The sequence below is a fragment of the Phyllostomus discolor genome, chromosome 6, assembly GCF_004126475.2.
Source record: "Phyllostomus discolor isolate MPI-MPIP mPhyDis1 chromosome 6, mPhyDis1.pri.v3, whole genome shotgun sequence".
Lineage (NCBI taxonomy): Eukaryota > Metazoa > Chordata > Mammalia > Chiroptera > Phyllostomidae > Phyllostomus > Phyllostomus discolor.
The window spans coordinates 167,679,482-167,704,260 of NC_040908.2; the positions used below are offsets into that span (position 1 = coordinate 167,679,482).

General features: G+C 53.8%; 1 protein-coding gene across 17 annotated transcripts in view; it reads left to right on the forward strand.

Moving 5' to 3' along the window:
* The window catches only part of PPP6R3 (protein phosphatase 6 regulatory subunit 3), a 116,297-nt gene that overhangs the window by 71,833 nt on the left and 19,685 nt on the right, over nt 1–24,779 (forward strand). For 3 of the 17 annotated variants that reach the window (XM_036029794.1, XM_028515344.2, XM_036029796.1), the window contains 9 exons: nt 4,979–5,108; nt 7,202–7,354; nt 9,170–9,319; nt 9,815–9,879; nt 10,949–11,064; nt 12,806–12,891; nt 17,843–17,929; nt 22,978–23,075; nt 24,605–24,659. In XM_036029794.1, coding sequence (XP_035885687.1) covers nt 4,979–5,108; nt 7,202–7,354; nt 9,170–9,319; nt 9,815–9,879; nt 10,949–11,064; nt 12,806–12,891; nt 17,843–17,929; nt 22,978–23,075; nt 24,605–24,659 — 940 coding nt within the window. The remainder of the gene's footprint in view (nt 1–4,978; nt 5,109–7,201; nt 7,355–9,169; nt 9,320–9,814; nt 9,880–10,948; nt 11,065–12,805; nt 12,892–17,842; nt 17,930–22,977; nt 23,076–24,604; nt 24,660–24,779) is intronic. The other 14 variants (XM_036029797.1, XM_036029798.1, XM_036029799.1 and 11 more) reach the window with 9 other exon arrangements.

Genomic DNA, 24,779 nt, shown 5'->3' on the forward strand with positions numbered 1-24,779 from the left:
CATATTTTAAAAGCTTCCAACAAAGTAAACTCTCAGCCCAGTGTGGCTTCATTGGTGAATTCTGCCAAAGATTGAAGGACTTCTGGAACACTCCCCAGTTCATCTTGTGAGACTAGCATTACCTTGAAACTAGACAAGAACATCACAGGAATGGTGGCTGTCTCATGGGGTTCCACAAGAGCTTCGGTGCAGAATTCCTCGAGCCGATGTGCAGGAATATATCTTAGCCATATATCTAACAGGCCATAGGTCGTCACTGAGTGAGGTTTATTTCGAGAATGCAAGATGCCCTCATCTAACAAAGTCAGTCACTGAGGATGGTCTGCACCCAGGCCCTGCACCCGATGCTGGCGAGACCGGGGCAGCAGGAACTCGCGCTCACCACTGCTGGGAACGCGGGACGGGGCCGCCGACGGCTCCTCACAAAGCTCAGCGTGCTCGACACGCAGCCCAGCAGTCGCACTCCTGGGTCTTCACCCAGAGGGGCTGAAAACCATCACACAGTGTTCACAGCAGCTTTGTCTACAACTGGCAAAACTTGGAAGCAACCAGGATGTGCCCTTCGGTAGGTAGGTGGGTAAATAAACTAGCTCTGACAATGTAATATCACTCATTGCTAAAAAGAATGAACTCTGAAGCTATGGGAAGACCTGGAAAAACCTTAAATGCGTATTACTAAGTGAAAGAAGCCAATCTGAAAAGGCTATATACAGTATAATTCCACGTATATGACATTCTGGAAAAGGCAAGACTATGGGGACAGTAAAAAAATCAGTAGTTGCCAGAGGCTGATGGGGATGTGGTGCGGTGAACAGGTAGGAGAGAGGGTTTTTAGGACAGCGAACAATAGTGTAACGATGGTGTGTCCATTCTACACTTGTCCGAACCCGTGGAGCATAATACCACCAGTGCGTGGTGGTAGTGTGGACGCTGGGCTTTGGGTGACTGATGTGTTATTCGTGGAGGCTGATGGAGTGGAACGAATGCAGCACCCCCGGGGCGTCTGGCTAACGGGGAGTGTTTGCCTGTGTCATGGTGGGGTGCCTGTGCACAGTCTCTGTACCCTCCCCTCCGTTTTGCTGTGCACTTAAAACTGCTGTATAAAAATAAAGTTTTACCAGAAGTCACTCAGCGTAACTCACATCAACAGCCTAAAGAAGAAAAATCTTGTGGTCACTTCATTAAATTCTTTTATGGTAAAAACCTCTCAGCAAATAAGTAATAGAAAGGAACGTGGAAACAGATAAAGCCCTTTTTAGAAAGAGAAAACCCAAAGCCAGCGTTATTCTTAAAGGTCAAAGACCAGAACGGTGGCACCTAAAATCAAGGAACATAGCAAGGACAGTGCCATCACTACCCCTGTCCGGCCTGGTGCTGGGGGAGTGAAGGAAAGCTTCCCTCCGGATGGGGAAGGGAGGCGTGGCACCGAGTCTGCTGCAGGTGTCGGCACACCTTCTTAGAAAACCCTGGAGAACACACGCCGCACTCCTGAGCAAATTGAGCAGGACCGGAGGCTATTAATAAGGTCAGCATTCAAAAAGCAGTTGCATTTCTTCTGTACAAGTAGCAAACAATTAGAATTGGGGATTCCCGTAGAATACCATTTACTTTAAAAGTGCTTAACCATTTTGAACTCCTTTGGATAAAGACCAAGGAGCACAATTGCTGGATTGGACAGAAAAAAGGAAGTATTTAGATGTAAATCAAAATGCCGAAAACCATTACTGCTGATGAGATCAAAGGCGACCTAAATAAAGGGGGAGACCGTGGTGGTGGATTAGAGGGCCTCACATGGTTGAGATGTCAGTTCTTCCCAAACTGATGGGGAAATTCAGAGTAATTCTAATTAAAATCCAAGCTGGCTTGCTTTCTTTTGTTTTTAGAAAGCTGATTCTAAAACATACATAGAAGTTCAAAGCAAATATGGTATCCAAAACAGTTTTGAAAGCGACAGTAAAAATACTACCGACACTTCGAGTTAAAGCCGTGGCGATCAGCACGGTGTGGTGTGTGTTGGTGAGAGGGCAGGCCGGCCGGTCACTCGTACAGAATGGAGGCTACAAGTAGGCCCATGTGTGTGTAGTCAGTTGGTTCCTTTTTAAAAGTTTTGTCGAATTTATTGATGTGACTTTGGTTGGTAAAATTATATGGGTTTGGAGTGGTCAGGTTCTTAACAGAGGTCTGGAGGCAGTTCTGTGGAGGAAGGACCGCCTTTCAGTGTGGTGCCAGCACACTGTCTGTCTGCAGAAGGGCGGACCTAGGCGTGTGCCTTGCACACTGTGCACAGATTAACTTCAAATGGATCATGGAAGTAACCGTAAATTCCAGAACTATATAAACGTTCTAGGAGAAAAATCTGTGACCTCGAGTTAGGTAGAAGTTTCTTAGATAGAGCACCAAAGCCCAATCCATCAAAGAAAAGTTGACACCTCCACCTCTGTCAAAATCCTAAGTTCTGCTCTTGGAAAGACTCTTAAGGAAATGCGAGGGCGAGCTGCAGACCACCAGAAAACAGCTGCAGACCTCGCTGCGGAGAAAGGGCCCATGCCCAGATGTATGCAGAACGCCGAAAATAGCGAGAAAAACAGTCCGGTTTTAAAGAAGGTCAGAATATGTAAGCACTGAAAGAATTGTATATGTATATGTATCTCAAATTCATGAAAAGATGGGCCATGGCATTTGTCGCTGTGCAGATCAAGCTGAAACCATGTTGAGATGCCGCTGCACACCTTTTGAGCAACTTGTGTTTTCTGTGGCTTCGGTAACAATTTACCGCGAACTCTATGGCTTAAAATGACAGAAATGGATTCTCTCGCTGTCTGACTGCCAGAAGTCCAAGGCCGAGGTGTTAGCAGTGCTACGCCCCCTCTGGAGTCTCGGGAGGCTCAGCCTTTGCCCTCCAGTTCCTGGTGGCTGCTGGCGTCCTTCGGTGTGTGGCCACCTCTTCACATCACCTCCTCAGTGTCCGCGTGTGTACTCTCTCACAAGGACACTAGGGCTGACGTCCAGGGTAGTCTCATCTCAAGATGCTCAGTTAACTACGTCTTTAAGGTAACATGTGTAGGCTCTGGGAACTAGAACGTGGACATACCTTTCGGGGGCCACCGGTGGACCTACTGCACAGCTCAACCAGACGAGAAGAGCACACAGTGCCCAGCGCCGGTGACGCTGGGGAGCAGCTGGACACCCGAACGCCGTGGGGGTGCAGGGTGACGTCGCCACTTTCTAAAAACATTTGGGAGTTTCTTACAAAGTTAACCAGACATTTATCGTGTTATTCAGCAATCTCTTGGGTATTTACCCAAGTGAAGTAAAAACCGTATCACACAGACTTGTGAGTATTTATGTCACCTGTATTTGCAGTTGCCTCGAACTGCAAGCGAGCCAGGGGGCGGTGAAGGGGTAAGAGCTGCGGTAAGCCCACACGACAGCTACTGGGCGATAAAGAGGGACAGACCGCTGGTTCGCAGACATCTGTCACTTCTGTGCCGTCCCAGGCTAAGCTCCACGTTTAAGGAATCTCTGCTTGGAATGCCAGCAGTGGTTTTGTTTTGGATCTGGCAGATTCGTACGTGTGTTAGAAAAAACTAAATGGGAGACTAGCCAAGAGATTTCGAGCAAGACCAGTGATTGATCGTGCATAACACACCGCATCATCGGTGTAGTAAGTGCGGCGGTGTGATGCTGGTGTTCTGTGGATGAGGAAGGCTCTTGACTGTTTCGTATGGTTTTTTTACCTAAGCAAGGAAAGGAGATTGTCCTATAAATACGGCTTAGGTAGTTACCACTTGGGGGGGGATATGTCTGTGCCTCTTTGACTTAAAAATACATTCCAGGCGAACTAATTTAAAAATACTAGAGGGAAGTATACACATACTCAAAAGAATTACGGAATTGTGAATAACTTTTAAGCATGACCCCCTACACAGAAACTGTAATAAAAAAAAAGCCGTGTTTGGCCGCATAAATTATTAAAACCCCTGCACATTCGAAAACACTATAATCTTTCCCTCCGCCCTCTTTCCGGTCATTGAGTGTCTGAATGCTCTTTCGTGCAGCTCTTGCCGTTAGAAATCACTGCCATGTGCGGGGCATCTTCAAGTACTAGTCATAATAAGCGCTCTGGACGCTAGCTCTGGGCCGGGCCGTGCTCGGTTGTGGGCCTGCATCAGCGCGATCCCCACGGCCGTTCCGGGAGAGACCTTGTTGGGTGAGCCCACTTTCCGCGTGGGAGTGGACAACTGGGGAGGGAAGTGCCGGGACGTGGGCTTGGGCAGCCCTGCTCCGGCAGCAGCATGGCGGGCCCCCGGTCTGCACTGATGTTCCGCGGGCACGCCGCTTCCGGGCACGTCTTTGCATCTGAGTGGTGCCCCTGCATTTTTAGGCCCCTCCTCCCTGGGGTCCTTTCTGTTCCCTGGAACTCTGTCCTGCTGCCACTTGGGGGACCCCTGTGCCCGAGTGCTCACGCCCATTGTGATCAGGGAGTCTCGCCCTGTTTGCAGCCCCTCGGGTGGATTGCAATGCAATGCGTGTAGGTTGAGCTTCAGGAAGAGGAATCATTGAAGCCTTTTAAATCGGAAGCAGTACTGACGATTGAAGAAAAACTGCAGTAAGTGCAGGCCTGTTGCCAGCACCCCAGATGTCAGGCAGCGTGGTCTGCCCCGGGACTCAGGGGGCAGGGCTCCTGCGTGTCAGAGTTTCTGGGTGGAGCGCTGGCAGCAGCCCCACCGTCCGAGGAGGTAGACAGTCCGAGTGAATGGGAAGGAATCGCACAGTTTCTCACCTGACGGTATGGGCCTTTGGGTTTCAGGTCGTGTTGGCCGATCCCTGTTGAGTGTCTGTTCCACACACTTTCAGTAATATTGATGGAATCGCTACATACTTGTGCAGCTTTTGTGTATGTATTTACATGCTGAAATGGAGCACCGGGATTTATTCTGAAATTGTAATAACTATGATTAACTTGTTTTATTTCAAGATTTGAAGGCCATATAGAGATCTGCCCACCAGGCATGAGTCATTCAGTGTGTTCGGTCAACAGGAGCGTTCTAGAAGCCATCCGAGGAAGACTTGGCTCTTTCCACGAACTCCTGCTTGAGCCACCCAAGGTAAGGCGGCTGTCTCAGGCATGGCCAGCCAGCTCAGCAGTTCGATTGAGCCGTTGCTGGAAAGCAGATAAGCCTTGTGAGCAGCAGAGCTGGCTCTGACCAGCATGTCTAGAACATGTGACCAGGCACGCTGCCAGTGGTCTTTACTGCTTTTGAGCTAGTTTCTAATTGGCTTTCATCGGTGTGTTGTGTCTAAGTTAATGAATCGTGCCCAATTACAATCAAACAAATTAGTACCTGCTTAGGAAAGTCAGCCTTTGTTCTTTCTATAAATTCTGGTTACCCGTATGCCCAGAAAATAAACACTTTCCTTTGCATAACCTGTTACTGGCACATCCTTGAGGTAAGGTGAACCTGTTAGGAACCGACCCTGGAGGCGGAGGGTCCTCTCAGAGCTGGAGCAGTGCAGCAGGTGACGGACACGTGCTTACTGACGAGGCGGCAGGCCCATGTGACGCAGAGCCCGAGGCTTCTGGAGGGGGCGGGCATGTGACAGCGCAGGTAGCCGCCAGAGGAGGCCCGCGCCACCCCGCACAGCGGTGCTCGGGCGTAGGTCAGGGGAGGGGCTCCTCCTCGGCCACCTTACAGGTGGCCGTCCCAGTGCGGAGAGTTTGCCGGCTCCAGCTCTCAGGCGTTCCTTTTCCTCCGCCCTGTGCCGCTGTATCCAGGGCCTGGCCATTGTCGTGCAAGCCTCTGTGGCACCTACTGAGTGAGTTTCTGGGCATTTAAATGTAGTATACTAGCTGCCCTGGCTGGTGTGGCTCAGTGGATTGAGTGCCAGCCTGGGAACAAAGAGTTGCCGGTTCGATTCCCAGTCAGGGTTGTGGGCCAGGTCCCCAGGAGGGGGTGTGTAAGAGGCAACCACAGATTGATGTTTCTCTCCCTCTCTTACTGCCTCCCTTCCCCTCTGTCTAAAAATATATAAACAAAGTCTTTTTAAAAATGAGAAATATTTTTAAAAAATAAATATATTAGTTACTCCCTCCTAAAATGTGATTTTTTTGGTTTAGCCATTTCGTGGCGTTGGAGCCCAGAATAATTGACGTCTGTTACCCAGGGAGTCTACTCTCGTTCAGCTTCCAGATGGTCTGTTCCGGTGTGATGCTGCTGCGCGGGCCCGCTCCCGCCATGCAGTCTCCCACCCCGCCTGTGTGGGGCGCCCTCAGGGAAAGTGCCAATGGTGTGGTCAGGCCCAAGCCGCAGAACAGGGAGAGCAGAGGAGAAAGAGAAGGGATTCCGTTAGGAGAAGAGGACACCACGAGTGGAAGTCAGAGGAGGGAGAGGGGCGTGAGAGGAGAGGGTGCGCAGTGAAGCACCCCAGACCCGTGCCTCGGATGGCCTGCCTGTCTTCCTTCCCGCGGGCCCGGAAGGGCAGTGTCTGACCAGGAGTCTCACAGTTGTGTCCCCTCGGCCCTGGCCCAAAGTCAGGGAGGGGGAGAGCCGTCAGTTTGCACCTGGTTTTACCGCCGGCGTTTGCGTGGGCAGGGCAGACCCATGGAGATTTTTTACGGGCCTGGGGAGTGGAGCTGTCGTGCTGTCGCGGGCGGGACCCTGAGGAAGACCACTGCCCCTCCCGAACCGGCACTCTGCAAGGCCCTGCGCCTGCCCTCTGTGGGTTCCGGCGGCGGAAACTCCCTTTTCTGGACAGGAGCAGGTCGGAGGGTGTCTTGTTTCCTGGTTGGGGTCCCGCGGCGGCGCCTGAGTTGGCATTTTTACCGCAGGTTTGGCCGAGACCGAGGACTGTTCAGAGCCGCCGGCACCTCCTCCTGACGTCCGCCCCCGTCGGGAGCGAGGCGCTGCACGGCGGGCTCCTGTGGCCTCCTGCCTCCTTCCCGGGCAGTTCGGGGTTTGAGGCCGGGCGCTGTGTGCCTGCGGAATCATACTCCAGGGAAACGACTTGCTTGTTGTTGCTCCTGGTTGTTTCATTGTATCGTGAAGACACCGATTTTCCTTCAAGTGGGGAATTCCGGCCGGACCCTTCTGCAGGCCGGGTCTGCCTGGTGCCCATCTCGGCACACACACCTGCTCCCCGCTCGTCTCCCTTGGTGGGTTGCGTGGCGCAGCTTTTTAATCAGAAGCGTTTTCTTCCTCAGAAAAGTGTGATGAAGACGACGTGGGGTGTGCTGGACCCCCCCGTCGGGAACACCCGGTTGAACGTGATTCGGTTGATATCCAGCCTGCTTCAGACGAACACCAGCAGTATTAACGGGGACCTCATGGAGCTGAACAGCATTGGGGTCATATTGGTAAGGTCCCCCGGAAAGGCATTTCCGTTTGCCCTTGACCTCTCACGGCTGTGTAAGTCAAGGCCCAGCCCCCCGATGGATGGTGGTGTCAGTGCCTTTTCTGGGTCCGAGAGCGAGTGGCCTTTTACCCTGCGTCTTTGCTCTGTATTTGCCCATGGGTGTTCGTCATCGCTGCGCGTAAAGAGCTGTGTTAGGGAACTACAGAGAGGGTGGAGACCCGGCCTCTCCCCTCAGGAAGGTGTCTCCACAGGTGGCAGAGTGCACACAGCCACTCTCCCCGGGGGTCGTCTGAGCAGTGGGTGACCGCTGCTCAGCAGTGAGTGTCCGCCCGCCTGCGCTGCTGCTCGTGATCAGCGCAGGGACAAGTGCTCGTCTTCCTTCCACCGAGATACCTCTCTGGCGTGTCTGAGACACCTTGTGGTCTTCCGGTTTGAGTCCGAGTTCTCCAAACAGCTGCTAGTCTGCTGGGCAGTGGAAGGGAAAGGAGGAGCCCAGGAAGGAGCTGGGCCTCTCGGAGCCCCGCCCTCCTCCCGCCTCAGAGCCCGTGCTCAGGGTCTGCAGGCCCAGCTCCATGCCCTGCTGGCTTCGTCTGCGCGGCCCCCGCGGCCCACATGTCCCCGGGGCTAACACGTAGCAGGTTTCTCACTTGTCCACGTGGGGCCGTGTCACAGGAGGGCTGGGCGTTTGCTCACTACAGGACAGGCACTGGAGAGAAACTTTTTTAGATCACGCCCAGAAAAGAGATGCGCTCCATGGCCATACGCGGTGGGGCCGGGATTCGAATTCACATCCCACCTCAAACCCGTGCATGCTTCTCAGCCGCACCATCGTGCTTCCTGGCGCACTGACAGACTTTGTAAATCTCAGCTCTGGGTTCGAGGGCGTGTCTAGGTAAGTCCTGAGAGCTGGGGCATCTTGGAGAAGGGTGACACATGCCAGGATCCTGACTCCTTCAGCAGCACGGTTGCTGGCCTCTGGGGGACACCCTCCCTGCCCGCCCTCTGACTGGTGTGTGAAACGTGGGATGTGCCTTTCCGCCCTATCTCTGAGGGTCCCCCGAGTCATCAATGCTAGTGCGTCAGTCTTACGAGTGAGGGCAGGACTATGGTGCATCTTTACACCTGATTCTGAGTGATGACAGATTTGATGAAACTCTTAAATAGATCATCAGTCATTACTTTTTCATTTGAGGTTAGCACCTGGACTCAGCAGTATCCCAAATACATACTTCAACTACGGGTTCTATGCTTTCAGAGATTCTTTCCTTTTTGTGGTACGTTACCTTTTCGGGGGACCTGGAAGTCCCTTGTTGCTCCTTTCGCTGACAGCTCTGTGCGTTCTGAATGCCCACGTGGCTGCCCTTTGTGCAGGTGTGAGCACCTGGAGGCAGGGCCCCGGCCTGTCTGTCTCCTCCGTGCCCCGCACGGAGCGCCTGCGGTGCAGTTGTTGAATCAGAATGAGGTTCTCCGGACATGTTTTGAAAGTTACTTACTACACTTAGTTGCTTTGAAAACGTAAAAGGTTACTCCCTTTTTCTTTGATAAACTGTTACCTCTTCTTCACCTGTTTATTGTTGGTTTCTACTCAATTTCATGAAAACGCCGTCATGTCAAGGAGATAGGTATTCTGTTCTGTGCTCTATGAAGTGGCGTTTCTGACCTTCCACATAAACTTGGGTTTCCTCTAATTAGTCCTGTTGGACTACCAACGCGTCACTTTTACTTTATTACATCACTGTTTAGTAAATGTTTTAAAGTAGTGGCTTAAACATTGAGGCAACTGAATAAAAGGAAGCATTGTGTTTCTTTTTCCTAGGACATGTTCTTCAAATACACATGGAATAACTTCTTACACACGCAAGTGGAAATCTGCATTGCACTGATTCTCTCGAGTCCCTTTGAGAACACGGAAAACAGCACAATTACTGAGCAGGATGCCACTGGCGACAACTTGTTGTTGAAACATGTAAGCTTGCTTGATGTCTCTCTTCTGCCGCCCCCCGTTACAGCATTGTTCCACACGAGTGTGCAGCGAATGAAAATCGCTCCCATTATAAAGGAGAAGTGTCGCTGTGAATTCTGAGTTACGTTTTTGCCAGGCACAACTTTCTGTACTCCATTTTAATTTTGGTCAGGCTCTGTATTTCTGCGGCCAGTTTCCATGGCCAGTAAAACCCGGCTTGCGTGGGGCCAGCAGCTCACTGGTAGTGGTCCTGAAATGCTGGTTCCCAGCAGGTGTGCGGCTGCGGGCGTGGGCCAGGCCCTGAGCCCCTGCCGAGTTGTGAGAGTCCCGGGGAGAGTGCCGCGCACCACGGTTTGCTCGGCCGGCAGCCCACAGCCCTGCTCAGCTCGCTGGGTCGTGCATACTGCTCTTCTTTTTAATTAGAGTGTTGTCTCACTTCGGAATTTTGACAATTCAACATTTATATGAATGTTAACTGGAATATTCCTTTTTATTCAGCTTTTTCAAAAATGTCAGTTAATAGAACGAATACTTGATGCCTGGGACATGAACGAGAAGAAACAGTAAGTACGTTGTTTTCTGGTGGGAATCGTTTGCTTTTCTTGTCTGAAGGAGTGCCGGCCGTGGCCCCAGACAGAGTGCGGTGAGGTGGTTACACGGCGTGCGCCTCGTGGTGGTTCTGAGAGCCTCTCTCAGGGTGCCGGAGTAGTTTATTGTGACAGGTATTTTTCCAATAGTTTATTTTTCGACCCCTCTGTCTTTCTACCCCTTGAGGGGAATCTAGGGGTTGAGAGCACTCCCCACCTCTGTGCTGCCTTTGAGACCCGCGGGTCCTCTTTGAGGAGCGTTTCTCCTGAGGACGGGGTGGGGCTGGAGGAGGGGCTGGAAAGCCAGCCCAGCCCCCCTCGCTGGCCATCTGGCCGGCACGCAGTCCCGCCTGCCCCCGTTCTCGGCGCACGGGCGGTGCTGCCAGTCAAGGTTATTTGAAGTCTCAGTTGATGTGAGTAAGTAGCTGTTACACAGACTTATTTTTTCCTGGTGGTGCTGCCGGTAGTAGGTGCTTGTCCAGATGGAAAGATGGACATAGTTGGGAAATCAGACCCTAAGCGGGGACAGGGACGGGGGTGGGGGGCTGCCCGGGCTCCAGGTGTTATGGGCCAGACACAAGCTGACCGCCTCTCTTGGCCAAATCCTCAAATCAGCTGAAGTTTTAACTTGAGAAATGCTCTTGATAGATGCTTCTCTCTGTTAATTCATTGGTATGATTGGAATTTGATGTCCTTTAAAAAAGTGAACCAGACTTCTTACCTCAGTTCCCTACGAGACCCTGGGCATCGGTGAATGTGTGGTTTCCGTTCTTTCGAGACACGATGCCGTTGAGGATGAAGGGTCGGCTGGCTGGTGTCCTCGACTGAACCCTGTCCCATCCAGTGAGGCTCAGAGCAGCCTCTGAGTCGGCAGTTTCCGCCACCCCCACCCCCCCACCCCCCCAGCCTGGTGGTGGTCTGGCGCCCTGCTCTGCAGTCCGTTGCCCCGGGTTTTAGAACGATCACTGAAAGCCACTCCGGCTGGCACGCCGTCCCCTCTCTCTGCCCGGTCCGGAACCTGAGCGCGTGTCCTCTGCCCCGTCAGGGCCGAGGGAGGCAGGCGGCACGGCTACATGGGGCACCTGACGCGGATCGCCAACTGCATCGTGCACAGCGCCGACAAGGGCCCCAGCAGCGCGCTGGTGCAGCAGCTCCTCAAAGGTGAGCGGTTCCAGGCTTTTCGCTACGTTTTCTTAGCGTCAGAGAACGGGTTTAAGGACAAAGTGGAAATGTATCATCTGTAACAGCTGTCTGTGGGGTGTCTACAGTAATTACCTGGAGGTTCGAAAGAGGGTCTTGCGAGTGTTTCGGACAGTGGAGTTCTTTGCTGTCCTGCTAGCGCGCACCGGCAGGCTTGGCCCAGTTCAGCGTGCTGCAGTCGCCACCCACCTGTGCTCTCTGGGGGCGCTGCCCGGGCACCTGCCCTTGAGCTCGAAGGGCTCGCAAGGGCTCGCAGGCCGGCCTGGAGCCCCTGCGGCTGGAGCCCTTCTGCCTCGCCCTCCCCTCCGAAGGCCCCGCTGCAGCCTGTGGACAGGGTTCCTTTACCTGGGATGTGAAGGCCCTGCTCAGCACTTTTTCCTGTCTCCTTGACTAAACCAGGGGGATCGGCTCCTGGGAGACCCTTCAAGGACTAGCGTTGAGGTTCACTCAGGTCGAGGCCGCTCGGAAGAACGTGTGCACTGGCACCCGGGCCACGGACTGGCGCCTTTCTAACCAGACAAAGGCTCCGTGTGCCGGCAGAATCCCGTCCTGGGACTTACTCTCCATGGGAAAAATCTTCCTCTTTTTTTTGGTTAAGTTTGTTTGTTTGTGTGTTTATAGAAAGAGGGGAAGGGAGGGGGAGAGAGAAGCATCGATTGCCTCTCACATGCCCCCAGCCAGGGACCCAGCCCACAGCCCAGGCTTGTTCCCTGACTAGGAATCGAACCAGCCACCTTTCAGTTCACAGGCCACCACTCAGTCCACCAGTCCACACCAGCCAGGGCTCAATGTGAAAATCTTTACCTTTGCAGTTCAGAGTTCATTAAGAGTCACCTTGATGAAAATCTGTTTATGTTTTAAGAATGTTGTTACGTGTTCAAGAGGTTGTTATCTACTGCATGTCCATTCAAAGCATGGCTGTCGCCCCGGGAAGGAGAGCTGGGGCTTGCCCACCCGTCAGCCAGGTCGTCAGTTCCTCATACGTCCCTCCCAGGGAGGCAGGGCCGTGCGCGCGGTTGTTCCTAGGCCAGCCTCTGCGGGGCAGCTGCGTGCCGGCCGGTGTGTGCCGGTGTGTGTGGGTGCGTGCGGGTGCGTGTTTGTAGCAGCGTTGTCGGGTGACGGCCTTGGCCAGGAAGGCCTCCAGGAGTGCAGCTCTGGTTTCATTTCCTCGGGAAAGTATCTGTGCCCTTTCCTTGGAAAGTTCTCCAGAACATGGAACTTCACTGTTGCAGCTGTGTCCGTGGCTGGGCCTGTGCTACAGGCCTTTGGGAAACATTGTCCTTGAGCAGTTGGGAGAGCCACGCTGGGTTCCGTGGGTTGACCGTTCTTGGGCCGGACGTCAGGCAGGGTGTCTCGGGACAGGCGCAGGGGCGGCGTTCGCGGTGTCTTGTGAATGCCGCAGAGCAAGACAGCCTTTCCCTGCTTTCTCAGAAGACTTTGTTGGGAGCACGTTTTCCAGTTGAAGATTTTAACCAAAAGATTTTTAAAAACTTGTTAGAGTCACAGCCGCTCGGGGCTCTTGGCATCGAGTGTAACTTTTGGGGCGCTGGGGGGGGGGCTTCTGGTTGCTGGGAGCGCTCCAGGTTCCTCTGAACTCGCCTTCACAGACTGCGTGGGTGGGCCCTCCCGTGTTGCCTGGTGGCTTCCTGTGTCCAGGTGGGTCACTGTGGTGATGATATTTTCTCCTCCTTTCCTCCTCAAGATCTTCCAGACGACGTCAGGGAGCGATGGGAGACCTTCTGCACAAGCTCCTTAGGAGAGACGAACAAGAGGAACACGGTAGATCTAGTAGGTCTTACAAGGTTCCGCTTCTGTGGTTTCAGGGTGCTGAGCCTTTACCCGTCTGTTCAGAAGGACGTGACGGCTCCGCCATTTGCCCCAGTGGTTGTGGGTCACGGGTGTGTTTGTTTCTCGGCCAGGAAGACAGGGCGGTGTTCGCAGTGTTTGTGCTGATCTGCTCGTCGGCTCCTAGTTCCTGCCTGGGGTGGCGCAGGGGCACAGAGCGGCCACCGAGGCCGGCTCCCCGCTGACGTGGTGTCCGTTCCCTTAGAGCTCCGCCCCCTGAGCCCCTTCTGCCTCGGAGAACCCCGGGTGGTCGGGAATTCAAATGTTCCTTTGGATACTTTCCAGAGTCACTGAGTTGAATTGACCCTCGCTTTACATCACTCCCAGTGGCGGAAATTTTGCAGATGCCTTTGGAAACCCGGCTTTAAAGCCTTAACAGATTGGTGCTTCTAGCCAGGGAATAATGGCATTGATAATGTTTTGTTTTGTTTTTTTTTAATTATATTGGACTTTGGAATGCATTCTCTTTTTTTGTTTTAAACACATTTAGTTTCAAGGTGAGTATTGCCTTTGTGTTTGAAGGTGTGGCAAACGTGTCCTTTCATCAGCTCGTGGCAGCCAGCGATGGGCGTGGCGGCCCTGACCCCGAGTGGAAGCTGGCGGGCATTTGACTCCGCGCGTGCAGCTGGGCCGCCGCAGTCTCGCATTCCTAGTGAGCAGTCCCACCTGGGCGTCGGGAGCCGGCAGCCCTGCCTGTGCAAAACAGGACAGACACGAAAGGCCGAGGCAGCTGCAGAGCGGTCCCTGGGTCGTCCCGAGTCACAGCTGAGGTTATCGAAGAGGGAACTTGGGTGACCTTTCCCGGGCCCCAGGCAGAGCAGTGTCTGGCTGCGGCGGCGGGGGTGTGGCAGAGTGAGCAGGTGTTGGGGGCTGGAGGCACTGGGAAGCTCCGAGGCGGCTGTACTAAAGGGCCGTGGCTGAAGGAGGTCCGGCGGCCCCCGGTGCCGAGCGTGCCGCAGCCCACAGGGGAGTGCGGGCATCCCGACAGCCCGGAGCCGTCGGGAAGGGGCCAGTGGCTTTCAGTGGGTGTGGGACCCACCGCGTCCACGACCCCACCCCACCCCCAGGTACAGCTGGTTCCAGCTCTGGGTACGCGGGGCTTTGCTGCAGGATGAAGTTGTTCCCTCATCCAGTTAGATGGAACCATTTAATTTTAGACACCCTGTGTTGGTTTCTTGCAGGCACGGGGGTCCCCTTGAAGGGGATTTTTGTCTTATTTCTATTTATAAGGGAATATTTAGGAATACTGTGTGTTGTTTTGTTTGGGAGACTTCGTTTAAAATTATTCTTTGATTGACTGCATCACAGTTCAGATAACACTGAGCTACTTCCAGTGATGCTCTCAGCAGTCCAGTGTTCGACTGCATAAGTGTGGTTACGAATGTCCACACGCACGCCGTGCAGGCCGGCGTGCACACGCCTTTCGGGTCAGACCTCCAGGCGTGGCCCTTCAGCCTGTGCTGAAGGAACACCCCCAGTGGGCTCCACCCCACGCGAGGCTCAGCTCTGCTTTGCCTGTTGCATCCGTCCCCGCACTCGGATCCCACGAGCACGAGCGGGGAGCAGCGGGCTAGTGGAGCAGAAGCGGTCCAGTGCGTCCTTCTGATGGGACTTGTAGGGATGCGGGTGTTCGGGTTTGAGAAGTCGCTCACGCCTCAGTCCCAGGCCACCGTGGAGCGTCCCTGCAGCCTCCAGGCTCCTCGTTCTTCTGCCCGGAAGGTTCAGCAGGTCTCGCCCTCGCAGAAGCATCGCCTAGAGAGTGCGCACGCGGGCAGCGCAGCGCGAGATCCAGGGGAGAGGGCTCCCTCCTCAACGCTCTCAGGCGCTCCGCCACCGAGACCGGCAGCTGCTTGCCGCCCCCAGCCTTCCCCCCCCCCAGCACGCACAGATCAGACTAGACGCACTGCCTTGATCTGGGCTCTAGGGCGCCCTGGCCCTGCTCGGGGACCGTGTCAGGTGTGCTCGCAGCGCTGGAGTCGGCCTGTGGCTCTGGCACCACATGCTTGAGTCAGTGTGCTCTCCTGTCGCCCTGGCCGGTTCGTACCTCTCCAGCCCCAGCAAGGGTGTGTTCACACGCACACCAAACACGTACCAGTCTGTCCCGACAGCCGCGGGCCCGAGGACTTGATGGGTTACATGGGGCAGGTCACGCCAGCGCCACGCTCCTGTCACTTCCGAGGCAGCACTGTCATTGTCCCTCTGAGAGGGCTGGAGTGCTTCAGTCCCCGACCCCATCACGCCAAAGTGCACTCACAGCGGACTGATATGTCTGTTCCCTATGCTTTTGTTGTGGGAGTTTATTGTGAAGAAATTAGGCGTTTTGTTTTGTTTGTTTGAATTCTCACCTTAGGATATGTTTGTTGATTTAAGAGAGAAGGGAGAGAGAGAGTGACAGACATCCATCAGTTGCCTCTTGTACATGCCCTGACCTTGAACCGAACACACAACCCAGGCGTGTGCTGTGGCCCTTCCGGTTCTGGGACGGTGCTCCACCCGACGGCCACGCTGGCCAGAGTGGGGTTCTAGGCTGTGCTTTGACCGCAGGGTAGATCGGTGCGTGTGGGACGGAAACACGCAGGATGGCTGAGATTTGTAGCCGAGGGGAGGAGGAGGAGGAAGGTGCACGTACTGAAACGACTGAATGGAGGTGCTTCGGCGGGGCGTGCCCAGGTGTCTGGGTCACGTCTGCACGCCGGGCTAGTGGGGTTCCAGTTAGCAGGGTTCCCTCCGAGGGCAAGGTGTCTTAGCTCAGAGTATTACGTCAGAATCCCCATGCTTTTCAATAGCGTAATTGCAAAGGTATAGCAAAGGCATATATGCATTTTGTTATTACTATTATTTTAGGATTTTATTTTATTTTTAGGGAGTGGAAGGGAGGGAAAAAGAGAGGGTGAGAAACATCAGTAGAAGTGTGTGGTTGCTTCTCGCACGCCTCCCACTGGGGACCTGGCCTGCCACCCAGGCATGTGCCTTGACTGGGAATCAAACCAGCTACCCTTTGGCTTGCAGGCTGGTGCTCAATCCACTGAGCCACACCAGCCAGGGCATATTTTGTTATTAATAACAACTCTAAAACAATAGGGTTTTTGTTTTTGTTTTGGAGAAAAAAACTATTTTAAATCTCTCCCAGAATTGCTTTGAGGATACAAGTTAAGGAGAATGTGTAAAGGGGTAATGAAATCTCACACATAAATAGTTGCTTAACAGAAGCTAATTTCTTTCTGATGTTTCATTAATGAGCTAAACATTTTATTTTGTAGCCAACTAAAGATGAATAAGGATACATTATATTCTGCCTAAACTTAGCAAGACATGCCAGGACCAGCCAACTCTTTTGTTCCGTCTTACTGAGTTCACCTGGCTTGCCCTTGGTGCTGTCGTTAACTCTGTGCCCCACCGTGGGGTTGCACCACTAACACACACACCAGCTTAACGTGCTTCTGCACTGGCCCGCCAGGCAGGTAGCCCAGAGCTCCTCTAAGTCCACTGCGGTGGAAGCGCTTGACCCACTCTCGATAGCAGTGGCCTCGGAAGGTGCCAGCTGCCATGACCAAGCGGTATTCTGCCGCCTCCCTCCTGCACTCCACTGGGTGCTCCGGGCACCTCCTGCCCTCCCACGCTGCTGTTCGTTAGCCCTCTGCAGCTGCGATGGGCGTGAGCAGGTTCCTTCACTGGTCACGAATTCCACCTCTGGTTTCACTGGCCAGATTGGAAAGGAGGGTGTGAGTGTGTTCTCTGGACCTTAGCGGGGTGGAGAGGGAGTGAACTTGGAACACCAGGCTGTTCCCCTGGGCTTAGTATCTTCACCACAGACGGTCAGGCAGAGAGCGTGACTTTGTTCGGGCTGTGATTTACTCCGAGTTTCACGAGCCATCCACACACAGACCTGTGTAGAGTCTGCTTCGGGCTCGCGCCCGTGTTTGGAACCTCGCAAAGCAGACTGGCCAGTGTCTGTAATTCCATGCTGTTGGGCTTCGGGGGTGGCAGGTAACGGCCACGTGTGTCCTCCCCTGATGACAGAGGTCTCTGCCCAAAACACTGGAACAGAAAGGGCAGGGAGAAGTGCTCAGGGGAAGCCGTGTGAGTGGTGCCCAGAAATTCTGTGCTGGTTTCTAGGGTGCTGTACAGACCATTCATGTTTATTACTTGCTGTTACCGTACAGTGGTTATTGCTGTTAGCACTGTAGCTAATCATCTTTGTGTCTTCATTTCTAATTGTTACTACATTTCCCCCTGATATTATATGACATTTGTGAATTAAAAAGAATCACTCACCATGAGTTGGTGAGCAGTTCATGTTTGCATTTTTGCTTAATTAAAGAATTGGTTGTAAGTTCCAAGGGAAGGGGGTACATTTTAAGGGGCAGAAGAGTTTGGGTCTTGTTATGAGCGGGGACTGTTCACCCAAGTCATATTTAGTTCTTACGGGCAGTGCTTTTCTTAGGGCGGGCAGGAAGTGCAGGAATTTAAAGTGAAATGGTTGTATTTACACGTGCCCTTTTAGTGGCTCATTAGTCATCCCTGGGACCTGCAGTTCTAGCTTTCAGGTTTCGCGAGCATAAATTTTCCCTATATTTCGTCTGAGCCATTGCTTCTGCCTTCCCCATGGAAACATTTTATAGGAGATAAGCATCAAAATCACTTGAACAGAGGAACTCCTCTCACCTGTTTTCTGGTGATGCTAGCAGTGCGGGAAATCACCACAAGTGGGCGGCAGAGGGCAGGAAGCCAAACCCCATGGTTGAGTGATGTGCACCCTTGAATATCGGGCGGGTTTTACGACTTAACTGTTACTTAGTTTTGTTCTTGCTGTTGTGATTTTTTCCGTTAAAATGATGATGCAAATGTCCACAATTTGTCTGTTAAATAGTCTTTTACATTTTTATGCATATAGGTTACAACCTGCCATATTCATTCATCCAGTGATGATGAAATTGACTTTAAAGAAACGGGTTTCTCACAGGATTCTTCTTTGCAGCAAGTGAGTCATGCCTAAAGCTTTGCTTCTTGTTTTTATTTTAAATGCTCAGTCCAGTTGCCATTGATGTATCAGTTTTGGAGACAGACTATGTGTTAGGATGTGGCTGGGGTTACTTACCAGTTAGCGAGAGCCTTCAAGGAGGAGGCGCTGGGTGCTCAAGAGCCAGGCTTGCTCGTGTCGGTTGTGTTTCAGGATGCGCTTCCTGCCCAGCACAGCGACGCCGTGGGTAAGTCTCTAGGAGGCTGGGCGGGACCGAGTGGTTCGGCGAGAGCCTCAGACACGCCCGCCAGGCAGACCCTCACAACGGGCACGGGTCCCTGTGGTGGGTAACCGAGGGGGACAGCAGCAGGAATGAGACCGTTTTAATGCCCGCACTCTCCCGGAACCACTGGCTTCCATGTTTCTGTGTCTTCAGTGTCCACCGTCGTGGCTGCTGAATTCGCTCCAGGGAAGCGGTTCCTTGCCACCACGCCCTCCTCCTGCTCCCCAGTTCACCTGTTCATCAGCAGCGTGTCGTCTCTGTGGGGGGGAACGGCATATACAACTGCCTGTACTGATTCACCATCTGTTGGTGGTTCTTGGGAAGGGGACAAACGATTTCACTCTCTCGGCTGAGTATCAAGTTTGGGGGCTAAAAATAGAAGCCCTGCTTAAAAGCTATCAGCTCTTCATGTGGAGAAGTTGTCATTGGGGCCAGGCGTCTGCACGTCAGTCCCTTGGGAGTGACGAGCACTGCGTGTTGCGTGGCTTCTCTTCTCTCCACCTTTAAGCCTCCTCTTTTCCCAGGGCCAGGCGGGAGTGCCTGGTGACTGTGCCAGCCCTTTCTCCTGGCGTCTGGGAATGCAGACTCCTTTGGATCACTTGGTTTTAATAATGAGGCAGTTTAACACTCACATTTTCAAGATACGTCTGAAGTTACATTTCCGTGCTTGACTGGCTTCTCTCTTGATTCTTGACGCTGCTGCCAGTTGAATTTGAAGCCAGCCCCCGAGCCCGGGGGCAGGGAGCAGCCTTCCTACAGGGGGCGCAGCTGAGCGGCAGGGCCTTTCCGTAGACAGCAGCAGCCCCTCCCTGTGAGCCCTCACGCCTGCAGGCAGTGCTTTCCTGACTCGAGTTCTGGGGCGCTGCCCCGGGAAGCACCAGAACCCCAGGCCTACCCCCCAGGAGCGCCTGTGGGGCGGTGGGCTGTCCTTTTTGCCCAGTGCGAGCACCCTGCCGTGCACCGCTCCTCCCCCGCGGTGTGCAGCTTGATGGTGCACGCTGCAGGCTACCGAGGTGATTTTGTACCTGGTGAAACAGCGTATGAAAAAGAGTGCCCTGGATATCTATTTCTGAATGAGCTAATAAACTTGGACTTCAGGCTGCTGATTGAATCAAGGAGTAGTTATGCTTAGGTGTCTGGAAATGGATTCCTCACTTCTCAGGGAATCTGGGTCCAGGGGCATAACTGTTCTGGGGTTTTCTGACTTTTCCGGGGTGGCTGACTGCTGGCGCGCACTCAGAGCCACCGCAGTCACAAGCCGCCTTAGCAAGACAGCGCCCCCGGGCTGCTCCTGCGGGTCCTCCACTGTGTGACCCTGTACGAGTAGGAGAAGCAACTGCTCTTTCTGCTTGATAGGCTTTCAGTAACTTTTTTTTGCATGTTTAAAACCAATCATAGATCATTTTGAAAATAAGAAATAGACTCCAAAGCATTTTTTTTCTTTTTCATTTGAGAACACAAATCTAGGCGACTTGAGTCCGGAGCTCTTTTTATGTGAATGAGAACTTCAAGTTGTCCTTCACATTTGAACTTGGTCTCGTGTCAGTCAAGTGCAGGGCGCTTAGAGCACATCGTTAAGCCAGGTTTCCTGAGCAAGTCCCCGTGGGGGCTGCTCTGGCTCAGAGAGGGCCCCACAGCTTTTGGGCCCCTGCCCGCCTGCTTTGCCTCCCGTCTCTTGGTTTCCTCACCTACAGTGTGCGACTCTCTGTTCTCACGCCTCTGCCCGGCAGAGATGTGGAGGGTGAGGAGGCCTCCCCTGGCCGCCACCCCCCCTCCATCCCGGATGGGCTGGGCACGGGCAGCAGGGGGGTCCAAAGCAGTGGCGCGGGGCGCCTGTTGCCCAGGCGGCACCCCCAAAGAGATTTGCTTGATGAAGCAGCAGGCTCGCTTCTCAGTGGCTGGCCCGCGTGCCTGGCCCTGGCCAGCACGGCCACACTGGGGGGTGTGGTGGTTCGGTTTTTTAACGATTGAAAGATTTGATAGTTACACAGCCATATGGTGTTTTCCAGATTCGGATTTCTTTGAGTGTAAAGCACTTTTTTTTCTGTAGCTTTAAATAGAATATAATAACAGTCTACACATATAGTGGATTTAGGGAGCCTCAGTAGCTTTATTAGTAAAAACCAAGGTTGAGACCTGAGGTTCTTTGCTAGTGTGTATCTTCCTAGAAACTGGAACAGATTTAGCATTAACGAGGGCTAAGTTTGTTCCATTTGTTTTGTCACAGAGGTTAACTGTGTCTGTCGATTGCTGTATCTCCGCATGGACAGACAGACAGACAGATGCAAATATACGTGCACACACGTCTGTGCACATGCCCACCGTACAGGCAGCCCCTGTCTCACGGGTCCTGCGTCAGCCACGCGGTCAGCCCTGACGGGAGGCACTCGGAGAAAACGCCCTGTTGTGGACACGCACTGCGTAGCCGGGCCTGCAGCCCGTTTGGACTGGACCCATTCAGGCTCTTCTTTCTTGTCCTTATGCCCCCAGCAATACAGTATGACAGCGATTTCTGTAGTGTCTCCATCGCCCCAGGTGTCATGAGTAGCCTGCAGGTGGTTTAAAGGCCAGGACGATGTGCGAACACTCTGCACTGTTACGTAAGGGACCTGGGCCCCTCGGACCGGTCTCCCGTGGGTGCCGAGGGACAGCCGTGTGCGTGGATGTGTGTGTGCGCACACACGTCTGTGATGTGGGAAGCATTTACAGCGGGGTGTCCGACCCGAGGCCCACGGGCCACACACAGCCCAGGGCGGCTGTGAATGCAGCCCAGCACACAATCATAGATTTACTTAGTTGTTTTACTTAGATAGGCACATTTTTTTATATTAGTGATCACACACTTGGCCCTGCTCGACGATTTTGAAAGATTATCTAAAGGACCGCTGCAAAGTTAGGGTTACTACGTGAGGGTTTCTGCTCTTCTCTGGCGGCGGACATCGCTAGAATTGTGCACGGGCCTTTTTATTTTGCCCGTCAGTTTTCATTCGTGCTTGTGTATCTAACGTGCGGCCCAAGACAACTCTCCTTCCAGTGTGGCCCAGAGACACCAGCAGGTTGGACACCCCCGAGAAAGAACATTTTTGTTAATGACCCTTTTACACCCCCAAAATGTGGGATCTTTAGAAGTACAGAAACACACTGAAGGGGAAGAAATCAGAGTAGTTGGGAGGGGCCTTTTCCCAGAGTGACCAGACGCCTGGTGGGCTCAGAGCTGGGCCTGCACTGCTTGCCACGTGGAAGGAGGGCCGGTCCGTCTTCATTACCACGTCTTCGTGGTTCGCGAGTGTGGTTTACCTCGTGAGAGAGCACAGGTTCTTTCCAACTTAATGAGTGTGGATGCTGCGTGCCACGTTGTGTAGCCATGTGTCCAAAACTCAGTCCAGCCTCCCAGAACTTGTGTCTCTCCTTGTGTTTTAGCCAAACTCCCACAACCCTCCTTGGAATGCCTCACTGACCGTACCCTGCGAGGCTGGCCCCACGCCCCCTGCACTTGTGTAGTGTCGTCTCTGGGCGAGCAGACAGCGCGGAGGGTGGGCGTGAGCAGAGGCGGGCCGGGTGTCTGGAGCTAGGGAAAGGCGAGGTTCTAGGTAAAGCTTTGTTCAGACCTAAGGAAAGATGCCTTCCAAAGCCAAATATAAGGTTTATTTTTTAATTATCCACAACTTGGATTATTCATGCCATCACTCCCTGCCACCTGGAGGAGGATCAGAAGGAAGGGCGGGGCCCTGCTCGGGCGGAGAGCTGAGGAGGGGCCAGGTTAACTAGGCTGCTGCCCCTCCCTCCCACCCTGGGGCCTGGAGAGGGAGGCCTCTAGTTAAGCCCCCAGCTGCTACCCAGGCCCCTGGCATGGGACCGCAGTGCACGAGAGAGCGGTCTCCTCTGTCCGCACTCTGCCCTGCGGCCGCACCCACAGTCTCCGTATTCGTTGCTGGGCAGGTTGAGGAGTGGCACTAGCTTACCTTCATAAAGTCCTTACTGCCGGCTGATAGCACAGAGCACGTCCCCTGGCCTCACCTGCCCCCCGGGCCTGCTTGCTCCTTTGCACCAGGGTGCCAGCCTTCTTGAGGAGTGCGCTTTCACACCCCCCGCTTCTCAGCTAAGGGGCCGGGCGAGCTGAGGGTCTCTAGAAACGGTGTGGGAAACAGAACTTCCCAGAGTGGGTCTGGGTCAGCACCCAAACTGTCTGTCCGCTCGGAGGTGGGTAGGGTAGAGGTTACTTCTGCACGCTCCCTAGCCTCTGAGACATGACTCTTTCTTTTTAAAAGAAAAGGGAGCGTCCCTGAACACCGTGTGCACGGGGCTGTGGTGGTTGACTGTCGGCCATGTCTCTCTCAGGCTCCAGTGCTGATGGGCGGGGCGGGCGGGGTGCCGGGAGGGCGGGGGGCGGTCACCACGGTTGGATCTGAACCAGAAAGAAAGTTGGTTGTGTCCAGAGGTAACCAACATACCTTATAATTTCAGACTGTCGTGTCACTCGATCGTCTCTTTGAATTAGACAACCCAGTCCTCTCGCTGCAGATGATTTGCAGTAGAGGACAGAGTGGTCCCTTAACATTTATCACAATGGCATGTGCGTCAGAATGACTTGTGGACCAAATTCCAAATATGTCCTCTTTTGGGTAAATTATGTCTGAAATTATTCGACTTTTTCTCAGAAAACACACCAACTTTTAAAGCCCTATGGCTGTTTAGATAAGGTGGTTTCTGGAACACAAATGGGCAAATAGTCTGTAGAATGTCATTAGAATCATTATGTCACTGTCACTGGTCCTGGGGTTGCCAGGCCTTTTCTGATTATCAGATGCAACAAATGACGTCCAATTTTATTGACCAGTTTGGCTTCAACGATGAGAAGTTTGCAGATCAAGATGACATTGGCAAGTGAGTATGTCTTCCTGCTTCCGTAATGGTCCCGCATAGTCCTGCTCTTCGAGAGACACTGTGATTTCCCCGGAGCTTTGGGTCAGGTCCGCACCCCCGGGTCGGGAGGAGCCTGCCTCCCCGGTGTTCCTTTGGCTCCTGCCTGCCCGGCCCGTGGCACCCAAAGCCCAGGGGGGCACTAGAGTGTCTCCCACGGAGAGGGACTGCCCGTGCGCCTGGCCTCTCTCACAGACGGTTCTTCCCACCAGATGTGGGGGGAACTCCAGCCATTCTTCTTGTTTTCTAGTCACTCGTGTTAGGTAGCGCTGTCTGGGGCGTAAACCCCGTGTCGGTTCCCTGGCCAGGCCTGACAGTGAGGCCCCTCGCTGCGCCCGGTGGGGTCCCACGTTAGAGCAGGAACACCCCCACCCACCTGGGCCCTCTTCTCCGGGTGACGCACGCACCGTAAGGCCGAGTTGGGGTGTTCTCAAGAGCCAGGCGGTCCGGGTACGAGGGGCGCAGACATGGGGGTTCCCGGTGCTGTGGAAAACCGGCAGCTGGAAGAGGCGTGGCCGGCCGCAGACGCAGAAGCGCGTGCCCCGAGCAGTGTGGTGTTCGCGAGGGGAGGCGCGGCTCCCGGAGAACGCAGTTTTGCTGTGGGTGCCGCTCTCACAGGAGACCCCTGACGACACTCGGGAGCCCCATAGCTGTGACGGCTGCTCACGGCGGCTTGTGGAGCCCCAGTCAGTGGAGGCTGTCGTCTGTCACAAGCTGCGGTCGAGGCACGAGAGAAGCTAGCAGACCTCGGGTGCACTGTCACCACCGCACACCGGGCCATGAGGACACCCCGAGCCACACAGCCCGGGGAACGCCAAAGGGAGCGTGTGTGTCTGGGCCCCGGGGTGCACACTCGGGGACCCGCAGGCTCCCCACCTGGCATTATAGCACGTGCCTGTCTCTACTCCCAGGCGGTAAATGCTGCCCGCCTAGGAGCCCCCAGTCTCGCCGCCGTGTGTGCGGGGTCTTGGAGTAAGGTCCATTAGAACAGGTCGCCTGCAGGCGGTGAGACAGCCCACCTGCCCCACGGTCAGCATGACGGGCTGTGGGTTCTCCACTCCCTGGCTTCTTCCCAGTGGGTCCCAGTGGGCAGGAGATCTCGGGTGTCTGTGCATTTTGGTCTGAGTGTGGCTGTACCTGGAGGAAACTCGGTGTCAGCGGCTTCTTTGTGCTTTTCCAAGTTTTGACTTGTTTCTTCTTGCAAGTCATCTCCCTGGTCAAGGAGCCGGGCCGTCTCCCTGGGCGTTAGTTAGCTCCTTTCCTGCAGGGCAGCGTTGGGGGGGGGGGTCTGCTGTGGCCAGTGGGCGCCCGTGTCAGCCTTCCCGTTCTATGAGACTCGACACCGAAGGGAGTGGGGTCGTTTAATGCAAGCAGGGTTTTTTTTAAAAACTTAGATTTTTAACGACAAATATTTTACATTTGGAGAATTTCATGACTACTGTTTCTGTAAGTCTAGATAATTAACTATTTCTACACCTTTATCTTGTTTACAGTGTTTCCTTTGATCGGGTATCAGACATCAACTTTACTCTCAATACAAATGAAAGTGTAAGTACGCATGTTTTCTGCCACACGCATGGCAAGGGCACGTGGGGGCCGGGTCTGCCAGCTGCGCGTGGACGCTCTGTGCACTGGGCCTCTGGGCCTGCAGGCGGTGCCTGGGATCGG